Raw genomic sequence first — 20,095 nt, 5'->3', positions numbered from 1 at the left:
CTTGGGAGGAATCTGGGGCTATGCAGAAGAGGGCAGAGGCCCTAGGAGGGCTGCAGCACGGTGCCGGGCAGGAGGCTCTGGGCAGGGGCACTCGCCCTCCTCCAGGCAGCCATCCCAGCCCCAGGCTGTGTCAGCCAGCTTTCTGCACTGTGACAAAATACCCGAGACAACCAGCTTATGAAGAGGAGGCTGGGCCTGTGGTGGGCAGCACTTCATGGCGGGAGTGTATGATGGAGCAGAGACACTAGCCTCATGCCCAGGAAGCAAAGGCGAGAGAAGACGGAGCAGCTGGGGTCCCATCATCCCCTTGGCAACACAGTCCCAGGGGCCTAAACACTTCCTGCTAGGCCCACATCCCAAGTTCCTGGCCCTTCCCAACAGGGCCATGGGTGGAGGCCCAGCCTGCAACACGGGGGCCTGAGGGGACACTTACCCAGCCACAGCACACACTGTCATCTGGGCCTCAGCCCTGCCTGGGCAGCCACTCACTGTGAGTGTGAGGCTGAGGGTAAGTCCATTTCCCACGCCTCAGTTTCCTCACCTGTCAAGTGGGAATACCAGGGGAAGCCCAGATGGTGATGTGTCAGCAGTGCTGGCAGAGACTGGCACTCTCCCGTGCTCCCTGGTCGTTGGCCCCACCCTGGTCCTGTGCCCACGCCCGAGCTGTCCTCCAGTCCTTGCCTGGACCCGGAATGTGGGTGCTCATGTCCCTCCTTATCTCAGATGGAAGCCTCTTCCTGCAACAGAGCTTCCCAAGGGCCCAGGGTCAGAGCGTGTTCCCCATCCATGGACAAGGACTCTGAGGCAGGGAGTGGCAGGGGCCTGCAAGGCCCGAGAGGGGCAGCCAGGTTGTGGGGTGCCTGCTCAGGGCCCCGTGCGGCTCTGGGGCCTCTCCTGAGCTGCCCCTGCTTTCCCTGTAGCAGGCTCTCCCGAGCTTCCCGGGCCCAGGGTTCTCTGGACCTGGGGCCTGCCCGGCCCTGCCTGGCCCAAGTCACCTCAGCTGTGGCCCAGTGCCCGAGGAGCTGGGGGCAAGGACCTGCCTCCTCCCTATCCCGGGGCGCCTGCCGCTGTCCCTAGGTGGTCACCCTGGCGGTGGGTTGAAGGCCTCCAGAGGCTGCCACCTGCCCCGGCCCTCGGCTGCTGCACTGCAGGGGAAGAGAGCAGCAGCCAGACTTCTCTGAGCTCGTCACCTGTCACACCAACAACCCCTGGGCCAGGCTTCAGAAAGGCTGAGCCAGGGTGCAACCAGACCCCACGTGGGGTGAGCTGCTCTGCAGACATCAGCTGGCCAGCGCCCCTGAGCAGGCACCCTGCAGCAGCTCGCAGGCCCCAGGGACTCGGCCCCACAGAGGGTGCAGCAGGTGTCCTCTGAGCCAGTGGCCGCCCTCGGGTGGCAGTGCACAGGGCTGGCCTGGAGGAGGTGCCCATCGGGTGACTGTGGATAAAACCTCCAGAAATTTCAAGCTCTAAAACACTTCATCTCCATACTCTTTTAAAGCCTCAAAAAGACTTTTTATTTGCTCAAACCAGTGAGTGAAGGAGACGAGGCAGGGCTGCCCAGGCCGCCTGCAGAGGCCTCCAGCCTCGGCCAGGGCCTGCCGAACCAGGGCTGCAGGCTGGCCAGGTCTCCTTTCAGGAGAGGTTTTGGGAAATTTGGGAGCCCCCTCAATGCCCTTATTTTACTAGCCCTGGGCCAGAGCCAGGCCCGCTGTGCGTGCTGGGTGCAGGCTACTGCAGGAAGGCGCGGAGGAAGTCATTGTAGGCCACCCTGGAGGACAGCGTCTTGTCGTAGTACTCCAGCACGTGGAAGAACTCCTCCTCCGAGAGGTTGATGCTGTACTGCCTCAGCACCTGCGGGACACAGCAGGCCACCGTCACCCAGGCCAGCCCGAAGCCCTCCCAGAAAGGCACGCCTCACTGGACGCAGCCCCAGGGCGGCCCCTCTGTGCATCTGGGTGTGACACTGGAAGGGATGGAAACCCTGGCTCTCCCGGGCCGCAGGTCAATCCCCCGGCCTTCCTGAAGGGCCACATGTCCAGGCAGGGTGAGCAGACGGAGGAGCGGGTTGGGGTGGGGAGACCTGGTCTCAGGGCCTTAATGTGGGTGACCGCAGCCCACGGGTGGGACAGTGATGCAGCCTATGGCAGAGACAGCTATGTGTCCGCCCAGAGCCAACTGCCCTGCCCCAGTGACAGAACCTGTTTTCCTTCTAGGCTGCTGTGGCCCACTCTCAGGGACCACTTCTCAGCCTCCCTTGCAGCCAGGCACCTGACCAGAGAAAGCGAAAGGAGAATGCATTTGGAACTTCTGCGAGACTGCTCTAAAGGAGAGGCCCAGGTCCTCTTCCTCTCCTCCTTTCCTCTCTGGAATGTGGACATGAGGCTGGGGCCCCAGCAGCCATCTGGGACCACGAGCTGGCACTGGGGGAGGAAGCCAGGCACCCAGGGTGGTAAATGGAAACGCGTCCCTGATGACCATCCAGCCACCATGCCAGCTCTGGACTCCCTGATGTGGAGGGAAGTCAACTTGGACCTTCAGCCACAAATCCCAAGAGACAGATTCTGGTCATAAAGTGAGGCTCCCCATTCTTATCTATGTTTTGTCTTGGTTTGTTTCCAAGAGGAGACCCCTGGGCGGAGGGCAGCTGGCCTGGCTGTCTGGCCCCTGGGGTGAAGCAGTGAGTGCTCAGCAGGGCCGGGTCCTCCGCCGGTGCCCATCTCCTCCTCTGTGAGGGCAGTGTCTGAAGAAGGGGAGGAGAGAACCGCCCTCCTTCCTGCTCCTCGTTCATGGCCAGAGGAGAACCCTGGCTGCCACTGTGCCTGGCCCCAGGGAAGGTGGCCATGGGCAATGTGGGCTGCATGGGAGGCCTGTGTCCTGCTCTCTTCTGGGTCGACCACGAGGCCCAGCGGCAGGGGCCTCGATGGAGCACAGGGTCTCTGCCCAGCACCTGCCAGGGCTCAGGAGCAGCGGCAGTAGGCAGGGCCCACAGGAAGCTGCCAAGGGCAGTGGCGCTGCAGGATGGGGTGCGGGCCAGGGCCACCCTCAGGAGGAGCTGGAGCTCGAGGGGAGGGGCAGGTGGACAGGGCCCAGGCAACCAGCCCCAGGGGGCAAGGGCTGGGATAGCAGGCCACCTGGGCCTCTGTGTGGAAGCACAGGGGCCCTGTTTTGAGCTTTCTGGCCACTGATGCTGGGTGGTGGGTCCTGCTCAGAGGCCACCACCCCTGGGAGCTGGGCTCACCTTCCTGAAGTCAGCCACACTCAGAAGCCCCGTCCCGCCCTCGTCGTAGCTTTTGAAGCTGCGCCGCATGGGCCGCCAGCAGTGCAGGATCTTGGGCTGGATGCGCAGCAGCACCATGTAGAGAGAGCACGACTCTGTGCCTGCCTCCTTCTGCAACACAAGGGAGGCTGGAGGGGGACCAGGGCCAGGTGGGGGAGGGGCGGGAGCTCCCTGTGGGTGGCTGTCCTCGCCTGCCACGGCCCCCTGGGGCCCTCCCCGCACCTTGTGAAGGGGGTCGGTCTCCTACCCCCAGGTCACAGAGGAGGAGACGGAGGCTCAGGAGGCCACATGCCTCCTGCAGGTGAGGGCCTGGCAGGTGCCAGGTCGACTTCAAGATGGTCTGAGAAAAAAGAGGTTCCACCCCGCGAATTCCAGTAGGTTATAAGGAGTCTGAAACCTCGCCGGGCTGTGGTCACATCCAGCAGCTAGAGCACATGCGCACACCACCCCGCCTCGCGTAGGCGCCACTGACTGGAAACAGGATGTTTTAGCAGGATGCAGCCCAGCATATGTCTGGATATCACAGAGGTGAGTGTCGGCAGCCACGAGGAACACATTTGAGGAAAGTTTAATCTGAACATGGCGCTACGTAAAACAAATCAGCAGATCAAATTGCTTTCACTTAGCGCCTACGATGGGAAGTCCCCAGCTCCCCAGAGCTTTGGTAGCTGCTAATCTGCCTCATGGTGGGTCCATGCACCCTGAGGACGGCTCGGCCCACGTCCGGTTCCCATCACTCCACGGTGTGCTGACCCCGTGGCACTCTTTGGCCCATGACCCTGGCAGCGCCAGAACCAGCAGCCCCGGGGCCACCTCCCCAGTGGGCTCAACGCTGCTGGAGGCTGCAGAGAAGATGCCCAGAGGCTGGAAAGCCCACGCTCTTCCTTCTCTGCAAGAACTTCACAGAGCGCCTCAGTTATGGTGGGGCCTTGGCAGCTCCAGAGGGGACGGAGATGGCTGAGACAGGGCCACAGCGAGTCAGGTGGGCAGGGGCTGCTCTCCCAGGGGCGCGAAGGGCAGAACCATTGTGAAGCGTGGCGTGGAGCCTGGGATGGGCCAGGAGAGCAGTGGGCTGTGCTGGGCCATCGGCCACGAGGCTGGTCTCCCTGGTTGTCCCAGGGCACCTGTCACCGGCTTTTAGCCACACAGAGGGCAGATGAGTTCTGGAAGCTGGGCAGCCTCTCCTCGGGAGGCTCAGGAGGCCCAGCGAGCTCTTCCCAGCACTCCCACTGGCCGCTCCGCGCAGGCCTTCCGGCCAGCAGACCTCGCTCATTCTCAGGCCAGGCAACAGGCCGTGGGCATGGAGGAAGGAGGGAGGTAGGGGCCTCTCAGGCCACGTGGTCCCCATGGTCCCCAACTGTGTTCCTGGGACCTGTGGCCTCTCCCTGCTCACCAGAGAGCTGAGCTGGCCAGAGGACGCCCCAACCTGAGTTCCCCTCCATGAGCTCGGCCTAAGCCTCACACGGGCCCTGCTTGTTCAATGGAAGCTCCGCTAAGAGGGCCCCCGATTCTGCACAAGACGACCAATGCACCAGGGTTAGGGCAGACACTTTCCGCACGGACTCCACCAAGTCGTTTGCTGGCAGTGTGCGCCCTGACCTCTGCTGGCTGCCAGGGGTGGGGGGGTGGGGGGCAGGGCCCTTCCAGCTGAGTCCCAAGGTGACTGGACTCAGTGTTTGGTCCCTGAGTCGCCAGCAGCACTTGTCATCTAGCTCAGCGCCACTGAGGATGCAGAGCAGCTTGGGGCCCCTCCTGGTCCAGGTCTGGGGGCCTGCCCAAGGTGCGCGGGAGGAGAGGCCGCCAACACGCATGGGGCCAGGGTCAGCGGAAGACTGCACCCAGCTGAGAGTTAAGAGCCACGCCCTTCGGTGCCACCTAGTGTCTGCAGGGTGCCTTTGAGGGAACAGAGGGAGAACTCCTCCAGCCCCACCCCACGCCCAGGCGCACTCAGCTGTCTCTGTGGTGGCCGCCCCACATGGCAGGGCCCCTGGGAGTGGCTGACACTGTGCCTGGCGTCAGGCTGATGCTCCTCATGGCTCTGGGAAGAGCCACCTGAGCTCTTCCCAGGACACGAGGACCCGAGGTCCAGGCTCCAGGCCTTTCTGTGGTTCCAGAAGGAGAGAAAGGAGATCTTTGAATCATTTACAAGGAAGTAAGTCTCTGAGTTGTTTTCAATGTCCCTGAAGCCTGGCGGACACTCGCCTTTACCCTGCCCTGCTCCAGGCTGAGCCCTGACCCAGACAGCTGCCCTGCAGGGCCTTTGGGTAACAGAGGAGATGGGGTCAGGCCGCGCTCAGCACGTGCCACGGGTCCAGGAACCTCTGAGCAGGGTTTGTGGGCAGGTGGCAGAGAGGCCAGGGACACCTGGCAGTGAGTCCTGGCTGGCGGCAGAGCGGGGTGGCCTGGCCAGGGGCCCCATGGAGCCTCTGATGCACCAAGTCCACCTTCTCTGAGAAGCAGGGGCCCCGTCCTGTCCCGCCCGCCCCGCCCCGGCTGCACTCCTACCATCTTCTGCGTGTTCTGGATCCTCATCCTGTGCATCAGCGCAGTCTCCTTGGCCTTCAGCAGCAGCACGCAGCTCTGGATGAAGTCGCAGTAGGCGAACCTGCCGTTGTTCTTCAAGTCGTACTTGAGGACGAGCTGCTGGCTCTCCTCCTTGCTCATGTCCAGGTTGAACTTCTCCGCCAGGGCTGCAGACACCACGGCAGGCCGTCGGTGGCGGTCCCCTGGCTCACCCTCCCCTCAGCACCCGCAGCTGGCCCTCCCTCCTGCCTCAGAGCTCAGGTGGGTGGACGGCCAGGCAGACAGACGCACGACAGACTCAGTGCCCCAGGAGAGGCCCACGGTCCTGGGTAGCCCGCTGTCCTGTCACGAGAGCTGTGGTGGCAGGGGGTGGACAGGGTACTGTGGGAGCCAGGAGAGGGGCTGGTGCAAGCAGCAGGGGGAGGCTGCTGGGGCGGCTGTGGGAGGGGGCTCGACAGGCGCTGGGGACTCTGTTAGGCCCCGACCATCTGCACACCCTGCATTTTCATTCCAATGACATCTACGATCTGTGGAACTACTTCCCATGCCGACCTGCAGTAGGCGTCAGCAGGGAGGGGAATGCGGAAGGACTGGCCGTGGGTCAGTTTTGAATTCTGGGTGCACTATTAAGCCTAGCAAGCTCCTGGGAATAATGGATCCGTGACTGACCAGGAAGTTCATGGTTAAGAAGGAAAACAATGACCATACGAACAGCAGCACCAATTAGGGTGCCTCATGCTCAGAACCAATAGAATTAACTCAAAAACCGAGGGCAACTCGAATGGGCATTAGAACCAGTTTTGCTGATTTGGTTTTAGCAAAACATGTTGCATTTGATCAACATCATAGTATTTGATTAGTATTGATCTCATATTTTCCTATTTAATTTACGAGTACTTTTTCAGGTGTGCTGTTAAATGACACCTTATTCTGTGCATTTTAAGTCTTGGTTGTGATAGTGAGTGTGCACCCTGTTGCAGGGTCTTGAGGGAACTTCTTATGTCAGCAGGGTTACTAGGAAGAGCTAAGCGGCTGGGTCCGACTCACTTCCTGGGTGTAGACCTTGGCCAGCACGCCACACCTAGTGATGTGTAAGTCCCAGCAGTTTAACCAACACCAAGGAGGGGAGGCTGGCAGAGTGGGCCCCCCCCAACTGTGCCGCTGCCTGGTCTGTGAGCGCCACATTCTCCAGTGACACGGGTCTGGTCTCCAGCTGCCAGTCACAGAGGGTGCCGTGGCCCTGCAGGTTGCAGGCTGCCCACTCCCCAGAAGCCCCCGTGGGTCTCCCGCTCTCTTTCACCTCCCCCCTGGAGTATGGGCTTGTGCCAGGGAGAACAGCCTCCTGCAGAGGAGTGGCAAAGGGGACGGAGCCGCAGCGCACCCAGGAACTCGGAGGCGGAGATGGTGCCCTGCTTGTCCACGTCCTTCTCCTTGCACTCCTTCAGCAGCCCCCGCCAGCAGCCCTGGACCTGCTTCCTGAGCTTGTTCTCCAGGGGCTCACAGTTTTGCAGGGGCGGGGTGCCTGGCGCTAGCCCCATGCTCGCGGGGGTCTGGTGGGAAGGAAAATAAAAGGTGGTTTAAAATGAGATGTAAAGTGGAAGTAAGAGCTGGGTGCGTGGAGCACACCTGTAATCCCAGCTGCTTGGGAGGCTGAGGCAGGAGGATCACAAGTTCAAAGCCAGCCTCAGCCACTTAGCAAGGCCCTAAGCAACTCAGCAAGACCCTGTCTCAAAATAAAAAATAAAATGGGGCTAGGGATGTGGCTCAGTGTATAAGTGCCCCTGAGTTCAATCCCTGGTATAAATAAATAAATAAATAAATAAAGTAAGTGAAAATAATAAAGAACCAGCCGAGGGGACTCAGGGTTGGAGGTGCGCAGTGACACAGGTAGGGTAAATACAATGAAGAATGAAGCAGATAAACATCCTACAACTGACAAACTTCATTTCCATCAGTGAGCTGTATTTGAGCCAAATCGTAATGCCAAAATAGCTTGGGAGATAAATATACCGCCACAGTTGAAGTGCACCAGTGGTATATGTGCCTGGGGCCTGGGGAGTCTTACCTAAATGAGGGACTGACCTGTCATTGGCCCGAGGTATCCATCTAGTAAACACAGAATATCTCTTATTTCGAAATGAGGTGGACCAAGTAGGAGGCTGTTCTTGGTTTCCTTGTATTTCCCATTTACAGCAGGAAGCCAATTCCGTCTAACCCGGACCTCTCTCCTGAGCTCCTCAACGACCCTCAGGGGGCCCAGGTCCTTCTTCCTGCCAGGGCCTGCGCAGCTCCTGGGGTGGGCATTGCCTTCTCCAGCCGCCAGGCCAGCACTGGGCAGCGTCCGGACTCTCCCACTCCTGCCCCGCCCGCAGTGCACCCTCAGGAGGTCCTGTGGGTCCACCCTGAAGACCGTCCAGGGTGTGGCCCTGCTCCCACGCCCTCCCCACCCCGCTGCAAGACAGGGGCCTCTTGCCCAGACCATCCACCCACCATCTCCCTGCCTCTGTGGGTCCCTTCCCTGCAGCAGCCACAGTGGGCACCAGAGTTCCGCAGACCACGTCTCTGCTGCGTAGCAACCCGCCATGGTTCGTGCCCCTCACAGTGAACGGGATGTCCTGAGGGCCCTCAGGCCTGTGTGTGACCTATTGCTGCTCTGACAGATGAACACAGACCTGGCGACTCGACACCCAAAACCAAAGTCTAAGTGGCCTTGCTGAGCTAAAACCCAGGTGTCCGGATGTCTTTAGCCTCCAGAGACCTCCCCTGGTCCTCAGCTTGGGGCCCCTCCACCTTCCACACCAGCAGACCAGCAGAGTCTCCGGGTCACCCCAGTGCTGACCCCCCTCCTGCCCGACCCTCCCTCCTGCCCTCCCCACAGCCAGTCCTCCACAGGAAGCCCCTTCCCGAGTCCCCCACGGCAGGCTCCCCTGAGCCCAGTCTCTTGGTCGCCTGCACCCGGGGAGGGAGCACCCTGGCGCCAGGCTGTGTGGGTCTAGCAAGGTGGCAGGGGCCTTGGCCGGCTGAGAACTCACGCAGGGCAGACTCCGCGATTTCGACCCCCCTTTCAGGTCATGGGTGGGCGAGGAGACGGTAGATCTGGTTCTTTCCAAGACCACGGGGACGCTGCTCCCTCTCTGGGCCCTGGTCGAGTTGTGGGAGACTGGTGGCGTGGCTGCCCGCTCCGGACCAAACCTGCTCAGGAAGTCGGGGTACTTCAGCCGCCCCTTGGCACTGACGGGCATCTCACTCCAGAGCCTGTCAAACTGCAAAGAAGCAGAAGTCATTCCCAGTGTCAGCGGGGCCCAGCTGGAGCCCCGTGGGCCTGGTGCAGAGTGGGACGGAAGGAGGGGAGGCGAGGGAGATGTCGCTGGCAGGGGGCCCAGGCCCACGATGATAAAAAAAGATTAAAAAAGGAAAAAATCCATTTGGCCTCCACTTGGCGGAAGCCTCTGGAAGACTGGGAAAGCCAAGACGAGGGGATTATTCATGGCTTCCGCAGGACATTTTTTAATTGAATTGGGCCCTTAGTGAGCAGTTTAAGGCCATTAAATCTTGTGATTAGTCACAGTGACTGAGCTGCAGTGTATAAAAACATTTTAGGAGAAAATGCAAATCAAAGCCTGCCCCTCCTTTGTCCCGGGGGGCCTCACTGCTCCCTCATCCCTCGGTCACCCAGCTCTGCCAACCGCTCACGCGCGACAGCCCACCACCCCCAGTTCGCATCCACCATCTATTTCACCCTCTGGGCAAAAACGTCCTCTCACAAGACGAAAAGGGAGGCCCTAGAACCCGGGAGAAGCTCATGGCTCTGCGCTCGGCCACCTGTGCCACTAACAGAGAATGACTCGGGGTCTCCTCAGTGACCACCTTGAGATGACTTGAGGGATTTCAGGAGCCAAGAAGAGCAGCAGCAGCTTCCGGCTGGATGTTTTGCTGAGCCCTGGGTCCAGTGGAGCCCAGCCTCTCCGCAGGCTGAGCAGGAGCAGCCCCGAGAGAGCAGAGGGAGACAGACGGGGACAGGGACGGGGACAGGGACAGGGAAGCTCAGCTCTCCCTCCTTCCCACCCCACACCTCTCCATGCTGCCCGGACCTCGCCATGAGCCCCATCTGCTCTGAGTGTCCACTGGGGTGTCCCCATGGCAAATCAAGGTGACCGTCTCTGGTTGTATTCAAAGCCCAAGTTCCCTCAGCCGCCACGCCGCCCTGAACTGCATGGGTCAAGGTGTAGGTGACAAGTGAGTGCTGCTGTGTGACTTGGGCTGGGGCACGCACTGACCAGTCTCTGTCACAGCTTCTTGGCCTGCACAAGTAAATCCTCAGGGGTGTGACTGACAACAGGCTGGCGCTAAGGGGGCTGTACATTCCCGGGAGGAGAGCCAGCCTCTGCTCGGGAGGAGACCGGAGGCCCTTCCTACCTTGAGAACTTGCTGAAGCCTGGGAGAGCAGGCTGAGAGCATGGGAGGCCGACTCAGGGCCCTGCTGAGCAGCCTCCACCTCACCCCAGGCCATTGGGACCTCCAGCCACAGCAGGCTGGGACTTCCAGAAGCCTAAGCCTCACCCACTGCCCCCAGGGACTCTGCTGGGGAACTGAGTACTGGGGGCCTCTCCTCCCCCCTCTGCCCCTCCCAGCCTCCACCCTTCCTCGGTGCCCCAGGGATAGTCCCCACAACCGGCAAACATATCCTCACTCTGACACATCCTCTTCCTAAACTCTGGCCCCGACTGGAGCTGCTCTTTCCTGGGAGGAGGGGGCCACTCGGCCGGGCCACCAGTGCCCTGCAGGGCCTGGAGGTGTGTGGGGAGGGGCTCTCCTAACCCCTGTGCTCCCAGGCCCCTGACCTCTTCTCCATGACTCACGTCCTACTGTAGCTTCTGGCAGATGCGGCACCCCAGCAGGCAGGTGGGGGAACCCTTGAAACCGGACTCCCCTAATCCTTGGCCTCATCTCAGTTATGCCACCACCCTCCGGGGCGCCCTGGAGCCTCAGGTTTGAACACTCCCCTCTGGCCACACCTCTGTCTTTACCCCCACACCAACCTTACGGGTGCCCACCTACCACTTTGGTCTACCCTAGCACCCCCACCCAGCCCTGCTTCCTCAGTAAGTGTAGATTCCGCAGGTGACCCTCCCTGTCCTCTGCCCTCCCTGGATGTGCTCCCTGCACCGAACCTCCGCAGCAGAACCGTAACTTCGTAATGGTCACGTAATGCCACTCAGGGGCCCTGGGTCAAATACAAGCTCTTAATGGAATAAAAGTAATCAGGCCCAGAAGCAGCAAGTCACTGTGAACATAAGTTGGCAAGGACAAGCCAAGCAGATTTCAACTTCAGATAGAGAATTATTAATTAGAGAACGCAGCGTGGTTGTGTATAAAGTAGTTAAGGGCGCGAATGGTATTAAAAATGAGCAGGGAGAACGATATTATCAAACTGACAAGGCATTTTTGAAATGATAGGCAAATAGAATTTCTTGAAATAAAAAATATAATAATTAAAAATTGTTGAACAATTAAAGTATAGATTAGGCCACAGATTAGGCAAAGCTGAGGGGTGACTGTGTGAACCAGAAGGCAGACGAGTACAGTGGTTTTGACCTCTAGCACATCAGAGCCCCCCAGGAGCTTGGGGGCCCCACCCACAGAGCGCCGGTTCTGAGGCGAGTCCTGCAGAAGCCACACCAAGGCATGACAAGCACAGCCGTGAAAGCTAGAGTGTGGGGGAGTGCTGTGTGTTTTTTTTTTTAACGTGTTAAGAGACAATTACTGTAGAATCACAGCTCTCCAACCAGAAAAATTACTTTTGAAAATGGCAAAAATAAAGGCATTTTTAGATAAAAACAGAGAGTTTACTTTCAACAGATCATGACCCCAGGATATACCTCACAAAGAAAGGAAACAATCCCAGAAGAAAGGTCTAAGAAGTTAGGGGAAAGGAGGTAATTCCGAATGAATGCCTGTATAAAAGCAAACCAGTCTAAGGTTTAATTTGTGAAGAAAAAATATTTAAAATATGAAATAACAATAGTACAAAACTCACTCAAGGAGACAATTAGAGCTACAGCAACTTAGTGTCTTTATAAGCCAGAGGACCAAGTATGTGCTTTAAACTCTGGATTTTGATTTATAATATATGGTAAAATTTCCAGGGCAATAGTCAGTTGAAATAAGATACACAGCTTTCAAAAAGGTTAGAAAGACAGTTTTTTAAAAAAGATTAATCCAAAAGAAAATAAGGAGATATTTTAAAAATAAAATAAATGAGTATTAAATAGAAAGCATAAGATCACATAACAGAAACAAATCTATATACCATAATCACAATAAATGTAAATGGACCAAACATCCATATAAGTAAAAGGAAGAGATTATAAATTTAGATTTTTAAAGATCTGCTTATGTTCTGTTTATAACACACACATGAAAAATCTAAGTGACAGAAGGGTCAAATTTTTTAAAAAAGTTAGCAATAGATATACTGAGCACTCATTAAATAAAAGAGCTAGAGTAGTTATATAATACTACTAAGACAGAATTTAAACAAAAAACTATTTTCCAGGTTTAAAGATGGTCAATTCCCAAAAAGGACAGAATAGTCCATCCGTTTATACTTGATTTTTTTAAAGCCCTGAAAGAAATTACATATCTAACACGTTGGTTGGAAATTTCAACATTTCTCTTAATTATTGACGGACCAAGCAGAGTGAAAGGACAAAGATTCTTTGAGGCCAGAAGTTACAGTGGGTCTTAATCAACAATGTGGAGCTCTTCACCCAACAACTGGGGGTTGCACACACTATCTAATCACAAATGAAACTTTTAAAAACTGACCACACATCAGATCTCAAGTATTTTCAAGTACAATTCAATTCTATTCTCTAATCAATTAATTATCTGTTAATTTCTGTTAACAATCTTTAAAAAGTGCTTTCATTGGAAATCAAAAAGCATATTTCTGAATGTATTATGGATCAAAGAAGGAATCAAAATGGAAATTAAAATGATCAAGAATTGAATTATGATTTTAAAACTACATATCAGAATTTGGATGCAGCTAAAATGGTAATTAGAAACAAATATATAGTTTTATATATTTGTTTTATAGTTTTAAATGCTCATTAAGGAAGAACAGCTGAAATAAAACTGTGTCCAGCTTTGTTTAAAGAAGAACAAACAAGATGAAGAGCAGAAAAGTAGAAAACAGAGATATATGAGGCTCTACAAAACTAAAAGTTAATTATTTGAAAAAACAGGCAAATTTTGGCAAGAATAATTTGGAAAATAATAATATTAGGAAGGAGAAAGGAGGCACAACTACAAACACAACAAGTACTTAAAGAGACGCCACGGACCACACTATCAGTAATTGTACGGCAGTGAATTTGGAAACTGAGAGAAAAGTGGACAGATTCCTAAACAAAAATATAATCCTCTGAAACTGACAAAAAGAAAAATGCCCAAACAGCCCTGTAACCACAAGAGAAATCAACTCAGTAGTTAAAATCTTCCCACGAGGAGCTGGGGTTGTGGCTCAGCAGAAGAGCATTCGCCTAGCATGTGAGAGGCGCTGGGTTTGACCCTCGATACTCAGCACCACATAAACATTAATAAATAAAATAAATAAAGGCATCGTGTCCAACTACAACTAAAAATATATATATTAAAAAAAAAAAACCCTCGGGCTGGGGCTCTAGCTCAGTGGAAGAGCGCTTGCCTTAGCACACATGAGGCACTGGGCTCCATCCTCAGCACCACAAAAAAGGCATTCTGTGTATCTACAACTACAAAAGATAAATAATTTTTTTAATATTTATTTTTTAGCTTTAGGTGGACACAATCTCTTTATTTTATCCTTATGTGGTGCTGAGGATGGAACCCAGTGCCGCACGCATGCCAGGCGAGCGCGCTACTGCTTGAGCCACGTCCCCAGCCCCCAAGATAAATAAATTTATAGATTAAAAAAAAAGTCTCCCCATGAAAGCAGCACTGGGCCAGGTGGCTTCCCAGGCATTTCTACTCAGCGGTCAGGACGCTGGTAGCTCTGACCCTGCCCGAACTCTTCTGGAAAAACAGAAAAAACTGATTCCAAAGTCAAATAAAACATCCTGAGGAAATAAAAGGACAGATGAATGTCACAAACACAGATGCAACTTACATGCCCAACACGGTGAAAACACTTTTGATATATCGTGAACAAACGGGGCTTGAACAAGGGACCCAAGTTTGGTCTAATACTAGAAAGTCCATTGATGTAATTCACTGTATTAAGAAACTGAGTAGGAAAAATGGCACGGATGTCTCAATAGATACAGGAAAAGCATTTAGCAAAATCAATATCCATTCTCAGCTAATAGTTGTTAGCAAAGTAGGAATGAAAAGAAAGTTCTTACAGTTGATAAAGTTCTTATCTTGATACACAAAAAGTCTGTAGAGAAAACATTTAATCTTGAAACAGTAGAAACGTTTTTGCTAAAATCAAGGAAAACAATGAAGTCCATTATCACCGCTTTTGTTTAACATGGAACTAAAGGTTGTAGGCATTGCTATAAAGTCAGAAAAATAAATAAAATGTATGCAGATTAGAAAAGAACTCCTCACTGCCATTATTTACTGAGTTTTATCCATGCTCAAGAGAAATTCCTGGTGATTGTTAAAATTTGATAATTTAGCAAGGAAGTTCCAACAGTAACAGAGTTTAATGTTAGAAAATACCATTAGAAATACTTTATTTACAGCAAAAATATAAAGAGCTTAAGTATGTAAAAGACCTTAATGCAGAAAATTATAGAAGAAGAAGAAGAAGAAGAAGAAGAAGAAGAAAGAGAGAGAGAGAGAGAGAGAGAGAGAGAGAGAGAGAGAGAGAGAGAGAGGAGGGAGAGAGGGAGGGAGGAGGAACATGCTGCTAGTTAGGGAAGCTCACCATTGGGGAAAGTTGCTTATCATCAAAGAGACAAGATTTAATGCAATTCCAAGAAAAATTTCAACAGGGTTCTTTGTGGAAATTGACCAGATGATTGTGAAATATCTTTGGAAAGCAAGGGGTTCAGATGATGGCAGATGTTCCTAAAAGAGAGGAACAAGGGAAGAGAGAAAAGTGGACAAATTCCTGAACAAAAATATGATCCTCCTGACACCAAGACTTACAAATGCAAGCAATTTAATAATTATCTGTTATCTGGTATTAACTCAAGGACAGAGAAAAAGGCCAGCAGAATGGAGTAGAGTCCAGAAACAGACCTTGCCAGGAGCGTCCATCAATGACAATGTCAAGTTACAGGTGGGAAGTAAATGCATGATTCAAATACCTGCTGGGCCAGATGTAGTGGTGCTCACCTGGAAAACCCAGCAACTGGAGAGGCTGAGGCAGGAGGATTGCAAGTTCCAGGCCAGCTCAGCAACTTAGCCAGACCCTTCTCAAAATAAAGAACGATATTGCTGGGGGCATGATTCAGTGGTAGAGCGCCTCTGGGTTCCATTCCCAGTACCAAAAACAAACAAAAAGTCGTGCCGGGAAAAATGACCATGTGCATGGGAAAACTGTGCTAATCTCATGCTGATGAAGAAAAAGAGAAAACTCAAATTACTAAATTCATGATGAAAAACGAATGATCATGATGGATACTACTGAAATACAGAAGATAATTAGAAACAGTTTTGAAAATTTATACTCCAGTAAAATAGAAAATCTTGAAGACATCAACAAATTTCTAGAGACATATGACCTATCCAAACTGAATCAGGAGGACATACATGATTTAAACAGATCAATTTCAAGCAATGAAATAGAACACACCAACCAAGAAAAGCTCAGGACCAGATGGATTCTCAGCTGACTTTTACAAGACCTTCAAAGAAGAATTAACACCAATACTCCTCAAAGTATTCCATGATACAGAAAAGGAGGGGACCCTTCCAAACTCGTTCTACAAGGCTAGCATCACTGTTACCAAAACAAAGACACATCAAGGAAAGAAAACTTTAAGACCAATATCCCCTAATGAACATAGATGCAAAGATGCTCAATTAAATTCCAGCAAATAGCATACAAAAATATATTAAAAAGATAGTGCACCACGATCCAGTGGAGTTCATCCCAGGGACACAAGATTGGTTCAACTTACAGAAACCAATAAATATAATTCATTGAATCAATAGACCAGAATAGCCAAAGCAATCCTTAGACAAGAATCACATGATCATCTCAACAGATGCAGAAAAAGCATTTGACAAAATCCAGCACCCCTTCATGTTCAAAACACTAGAAATACTAGGGAAAGTAGGAAAATAACTCAAAATTATAAAAGCTATATATGCTAATCCCAAGGCCAGCTTCATTCTAAAGGGAGAAAAATTGAAAGCCTTCCCTCTAAAACCTGGAACAAGGCAGGGATGCCCTCTCTCACCACTTCTATTCAACATCATCCTTGAAACTCTAGCCAGAGCAATTAGACAGAAGAAATAAATTAAGGGGACTCAAACTATCACTATTTGCAGATGACATGATTCTTTATTTAGAAGATACAAAAAAACTCCACCAGAAAACTCCTAGAACTAATAAATGAATTCAGCAAAGTAGCAGGATATAAAATCAACACCCATAAATCAAACGCACTCCTACACATCAGTGATGAATCCACTGAAAGAAATTAGGAAAACTACTCCGTTCACAATAGCCTCAGAGGAAAAAAAAATACTTGGGAATCAATGTAACACAAGAGGTGGAAGACCTCTACAAAGAAAACTACAGAACACTGAAGAAAGAAATCAAAGAAGACCTTAGAAAATGGAAAGATCTCCCATGCTCCTGGACAGGCAGAATTAATATTGTCAAAATGGCCATACTACCAAAAGCATTATACAGATTTAATGCCATTCCTATTAAAATCCCCATGACATTCCTCATATAACTAGAAAAAAAGCAATCATTAAATTCATTTGGAAAAATAAGAGACCCAGAAGAGCCAAAGCAATCCTTAGCAAGAAGGGTAAAGCAGAAGGCATCACAATACCAGACCTTAAACTATACTACAAGCCTAGAGTCACAAAATTGGCACAGTATTGGCACCAAAACAGACACATAGACCAATTTTACAGAATAGAAGAAACAGAGACAAATCCACTTAAATACAGTTGTCTCATACTAGACAAAGGTGCCAAAGACATTCATTGGATGAAAGTTAGCCTCTTCAACAAATGGTGCTGGGAAAACTGGAAAACCATGTGCAACAAAATGAAATTAAATCCTATCTCTCACCCTGCACAAAACTCAACTCAAAGTGGATCAAAGACTTAGGCCTAGAACAGAGACCCTGTGCCTAATAGAAGAAAAAGTAGGCCCAAACCTTCACCATGTTGGCTTAGGATATGACTTCCTTAACAAGACTCTAAAGCACAAGAAGCAAAATCAAGAATCAATAAATGGGATGGATTCAAACTAAAAAGCTTCTTCTCAGCAAAGGAAACAATCAATAACATGATGAGAGAGCCTACAGATTAGGAAAAAATCTTCACCACATGTACCTCAGGTAAAGTCCTAATTTCCAGGATATATAAAGAACTCAAAAAACGTAATGCCAAAAAGCAAATAACACAGTTAATAAATGGGCTAAGGAACTAACAGACACTTCACAGAAGAAGAAATACAATTGATCAATAAATATATAAAAAAGTTCAACATCTCTAGCAATTAGAGAAATGCAAATCAAAACTACGCTGAGATTTCATCTCACTCCAGGCAGAATGGCAATTATTAAGAATACAAGCCATAGGGCTGGGGTTGTGGCTCAGTGGTAGAGCGCTTACCTAGCATGCATGAGGCACTGGGTTAGATCCTCAGCACCACATAAAATGTAAAATAAAGATATTGTGTCCACCTAAAACTAAAAAAATAAATATTTTTTAAAAATTAAAAAAAAAAGAATACAAGCAACAATAAATGTTGGTGAGCTTATAGGCAAAAAGGCACACTCACACTTTGCTGGTGGGACTGCAAATTGGTGCAACCACTATGGAAAGCAGTATGGAGATTCCTCAGAAAACTTGGAATGGAACCATCATTTGACCCAGCTATCCCACTCCTGGGTTTATACCCAATGGACTTAAAATCAGCATATTATAGTGACGCAGCCACATCAATGTTTATAGCAGCTCAACTCATAATAGCTGAAGTATGGAACCAACCTAGGTGCCCTTCAACAGATGAGTGGATAAAGAAAATGTGGTACATATACACAATGAATTATTACTCAGCCTTAAAAAAAGAATGAAATTATGACATTTGTAGGTAAATGGATGGAACTGGAGAATATCATGCTAGGTGAAGTAAGCCAATCCCCCAAAACCAGGGCTGAATGTTTTCTCTGCTATGTGGATGCTAATTCACAATAAGGTGGGTTGGGGGGCTGGGGAAGAATAGTGATACTTTGGATTAGGCAGAAGGGAGTGAAGGGAGGGGAGGGGGTATGGGGGTGGGAGGATAGTAGAATGAATCAGACAGTATTATTGCCCTTCTGTGCCTAAATGACTACATGACTGATGTGATCCTACATCATGTACTACGAAAAGAAAGAGAAGTTATACTCCATTTATGTATGATGTGTCAAAATGCATGTATAACTAATTAGACCAAATTTTTTTAAAAACTGTATCTCTATCTTTTACAGAAGAAGAAAAATATATTTCAGGCACTGAAAAAACATGAAGTGAGTTGGGCTCAATGGTGCATGCCTGTAATCCCAGCGGCTCGGGAGGCTGAGGCAGGAGGATAGCGAGTTCAAAGCCCGCCTCAGGAAAAGAGAGGCACTGAGCACTAAGTGAGACCCTGTCTATAAATGAAATACAAAATAGGGCTGGGGTGTGGCTCAGTGGTTTAGAGCCCCTGGGTTCAATTCCTGGTACAAAAAAAAAAAAAAAAAGCCCAGGAAGTGAAAACTTCAAAACTTGTGAAGAGAGCAGAGGTTGGTTACCTTACGACCTTGGAGAGGTAAGGGTTTCTTAAGCAGAGCATGGAGTGGATATGGGAAATGAAAAGATGGATGCATCTGGTTACTCTCCACTGAAGTGCTGCTCTTCATCTGGGGACACCCAGGGCCAGGCCTCCTGCGGAACTCCCCCAGGGTCTCCTGTCCTCTGCAGGCGGCTGCTCAGACCCGTGGTGGGTCCCTCCTGTCTCCCCGATTGCAAGCCGGGCAGCTGGAGGCTCGGGGCTCTCTGGGCTCCAGCTCTGCTGGCCCTGCTGACCCCGCCCGCCTCTCCTCCCGCCTCACCTTCTGTGGAGCTCCCCGTGCACAGCCCGCTCTGGACCTCTCCGGTCGGCCTGCAGCTGCTCCCCAGACCCCCCGCTCTTCCCGTCCGGCTCCTGGCTTGCACCCAGGCCATCATCACCTCCTGTGGGCTCCGACTCTGGAACAGCTGTGACCCCCACCTCACCAGCTGTTACCCCACATGCCCTCCATCTCACTGGTGCCGCCCTTGTGCTTGGGGCCCTTCCCCCCAGCCCCGGGTCGGGTCTGAGCAGCCTTGACATTACTGGCTTCCCAGTTAGCGCTCAGCACTGTCCCATCCTCTGGTCACTCGGGTCTTCTCTGCCAGGAGCCTCTGCTCCCAGCATCCTCTGCCCAGGTGTCCAGTCCTCACTCCTAAGGCCGCCTGCCCAGATGGCCTTCCCTACTGCGAGTCTGCAAGTCACCACGGCCCACTACCCTCCAGCTGCCGCTCTGTGCTGTCTCCCTGGCATCTGTCACCACCTCGCGCAACACACGTTTCACTGGGTTTGCTGACGTCTGGAGACCCTCGAGGGCACTGACCCCACAAGGGCAGGGGTGGTCTGCTGGCACGCCGGCTGCAGGCAGCAGTCCCTGACACCGGCTGCGTCTGAAGTGTTCCCTCCACCTGCCATCCTCCCGGTCTCCAGGGGCTCAGCACCCTGCCTGGGGGAACCGCCCTCACGTGGTTCAGACCCTGCTGCACCCTGGCTGCTGCGCCCCTCCTCAGCAGGCAGAACCCGGATTCCTAAGTGCCCTCCCCTGGTGCCCTCCCCGCCTTTCCTGACACGAGCCCACCGCCACCACTATGGCGAGCTGGCCCCCAGCGGGTGACGCACACCACCCTGACACGCCCCGCATCGCCAGCATGGACAGCTCTGGGCCCCAGAACCTGCAGGAGTGTCCGAGGACTCAGCCAGATGATGCGGAGCCCAAGGTTGGCAGGTCAGAGGACCTTGGTCAGAGGAGTTGGAGGGAGGAGGGCTGGGGGCTGGCAGAGGCAGTAGCAGGCAGGGGCAGGGAGGGGCATACTGTG

General features: G+C 52.0%; 1 protein-coding gene across 1 annotated transcript in view; it reads right to left on the bottom strand.

Annotated features, from left to right (window-relative positions):
- Positions 1-1,728: 1,728 nt before the first annotated feature.
- The window catches only part of Efcab6 (EF-hand calcium binding domain 6), an 85,086-nt gene continuing 66,719 nt past the window's right edge, over positions 1,729-20,095 (bottom strand). The window contains exons 11-15 of the mRNA XM_077798488.1: positions 8,829-9,063; positions 7,182-7,328; positions 5,783-5,967; positions 3,239-3,388; positions 1,729-1,851 (exon numbers count right to left, since the gene is read on the bottom strand). Coding sequence (XP_077654614.1) covers positions 1,729-1,851; positions 3,239-3,388; positions 5,783-5,967; positions 7,182-7,328; positions 8,829-9,063 — 840 coding nt within the window. The remainder of the gene's footprint in view (positions 1,852-3,238; positions 3,389-5,782; positions 5,968-7,181; positions 7,329-8,828; positions 9,064-20,095) is intronic.

This window comes from Urocitellus parryii, chromosome 5 (genome assembly GCF_045843805.1).
Source record: "Urocitellus parryii isolate mUroPar1 chromosome 5, mUroPar1.hap1, whole genome shotgun sequence".
Taxonomy (NCBI): domain Eukaryota; kingdom Metazoa; phylum Chordata; class Mammalia; order Rodentia; family Sciuridae; genus Urocitellus; species Urocitellus parryii.
This window is presented reverse-complemented; position numbering and strand designations above follow the sequence as displayed.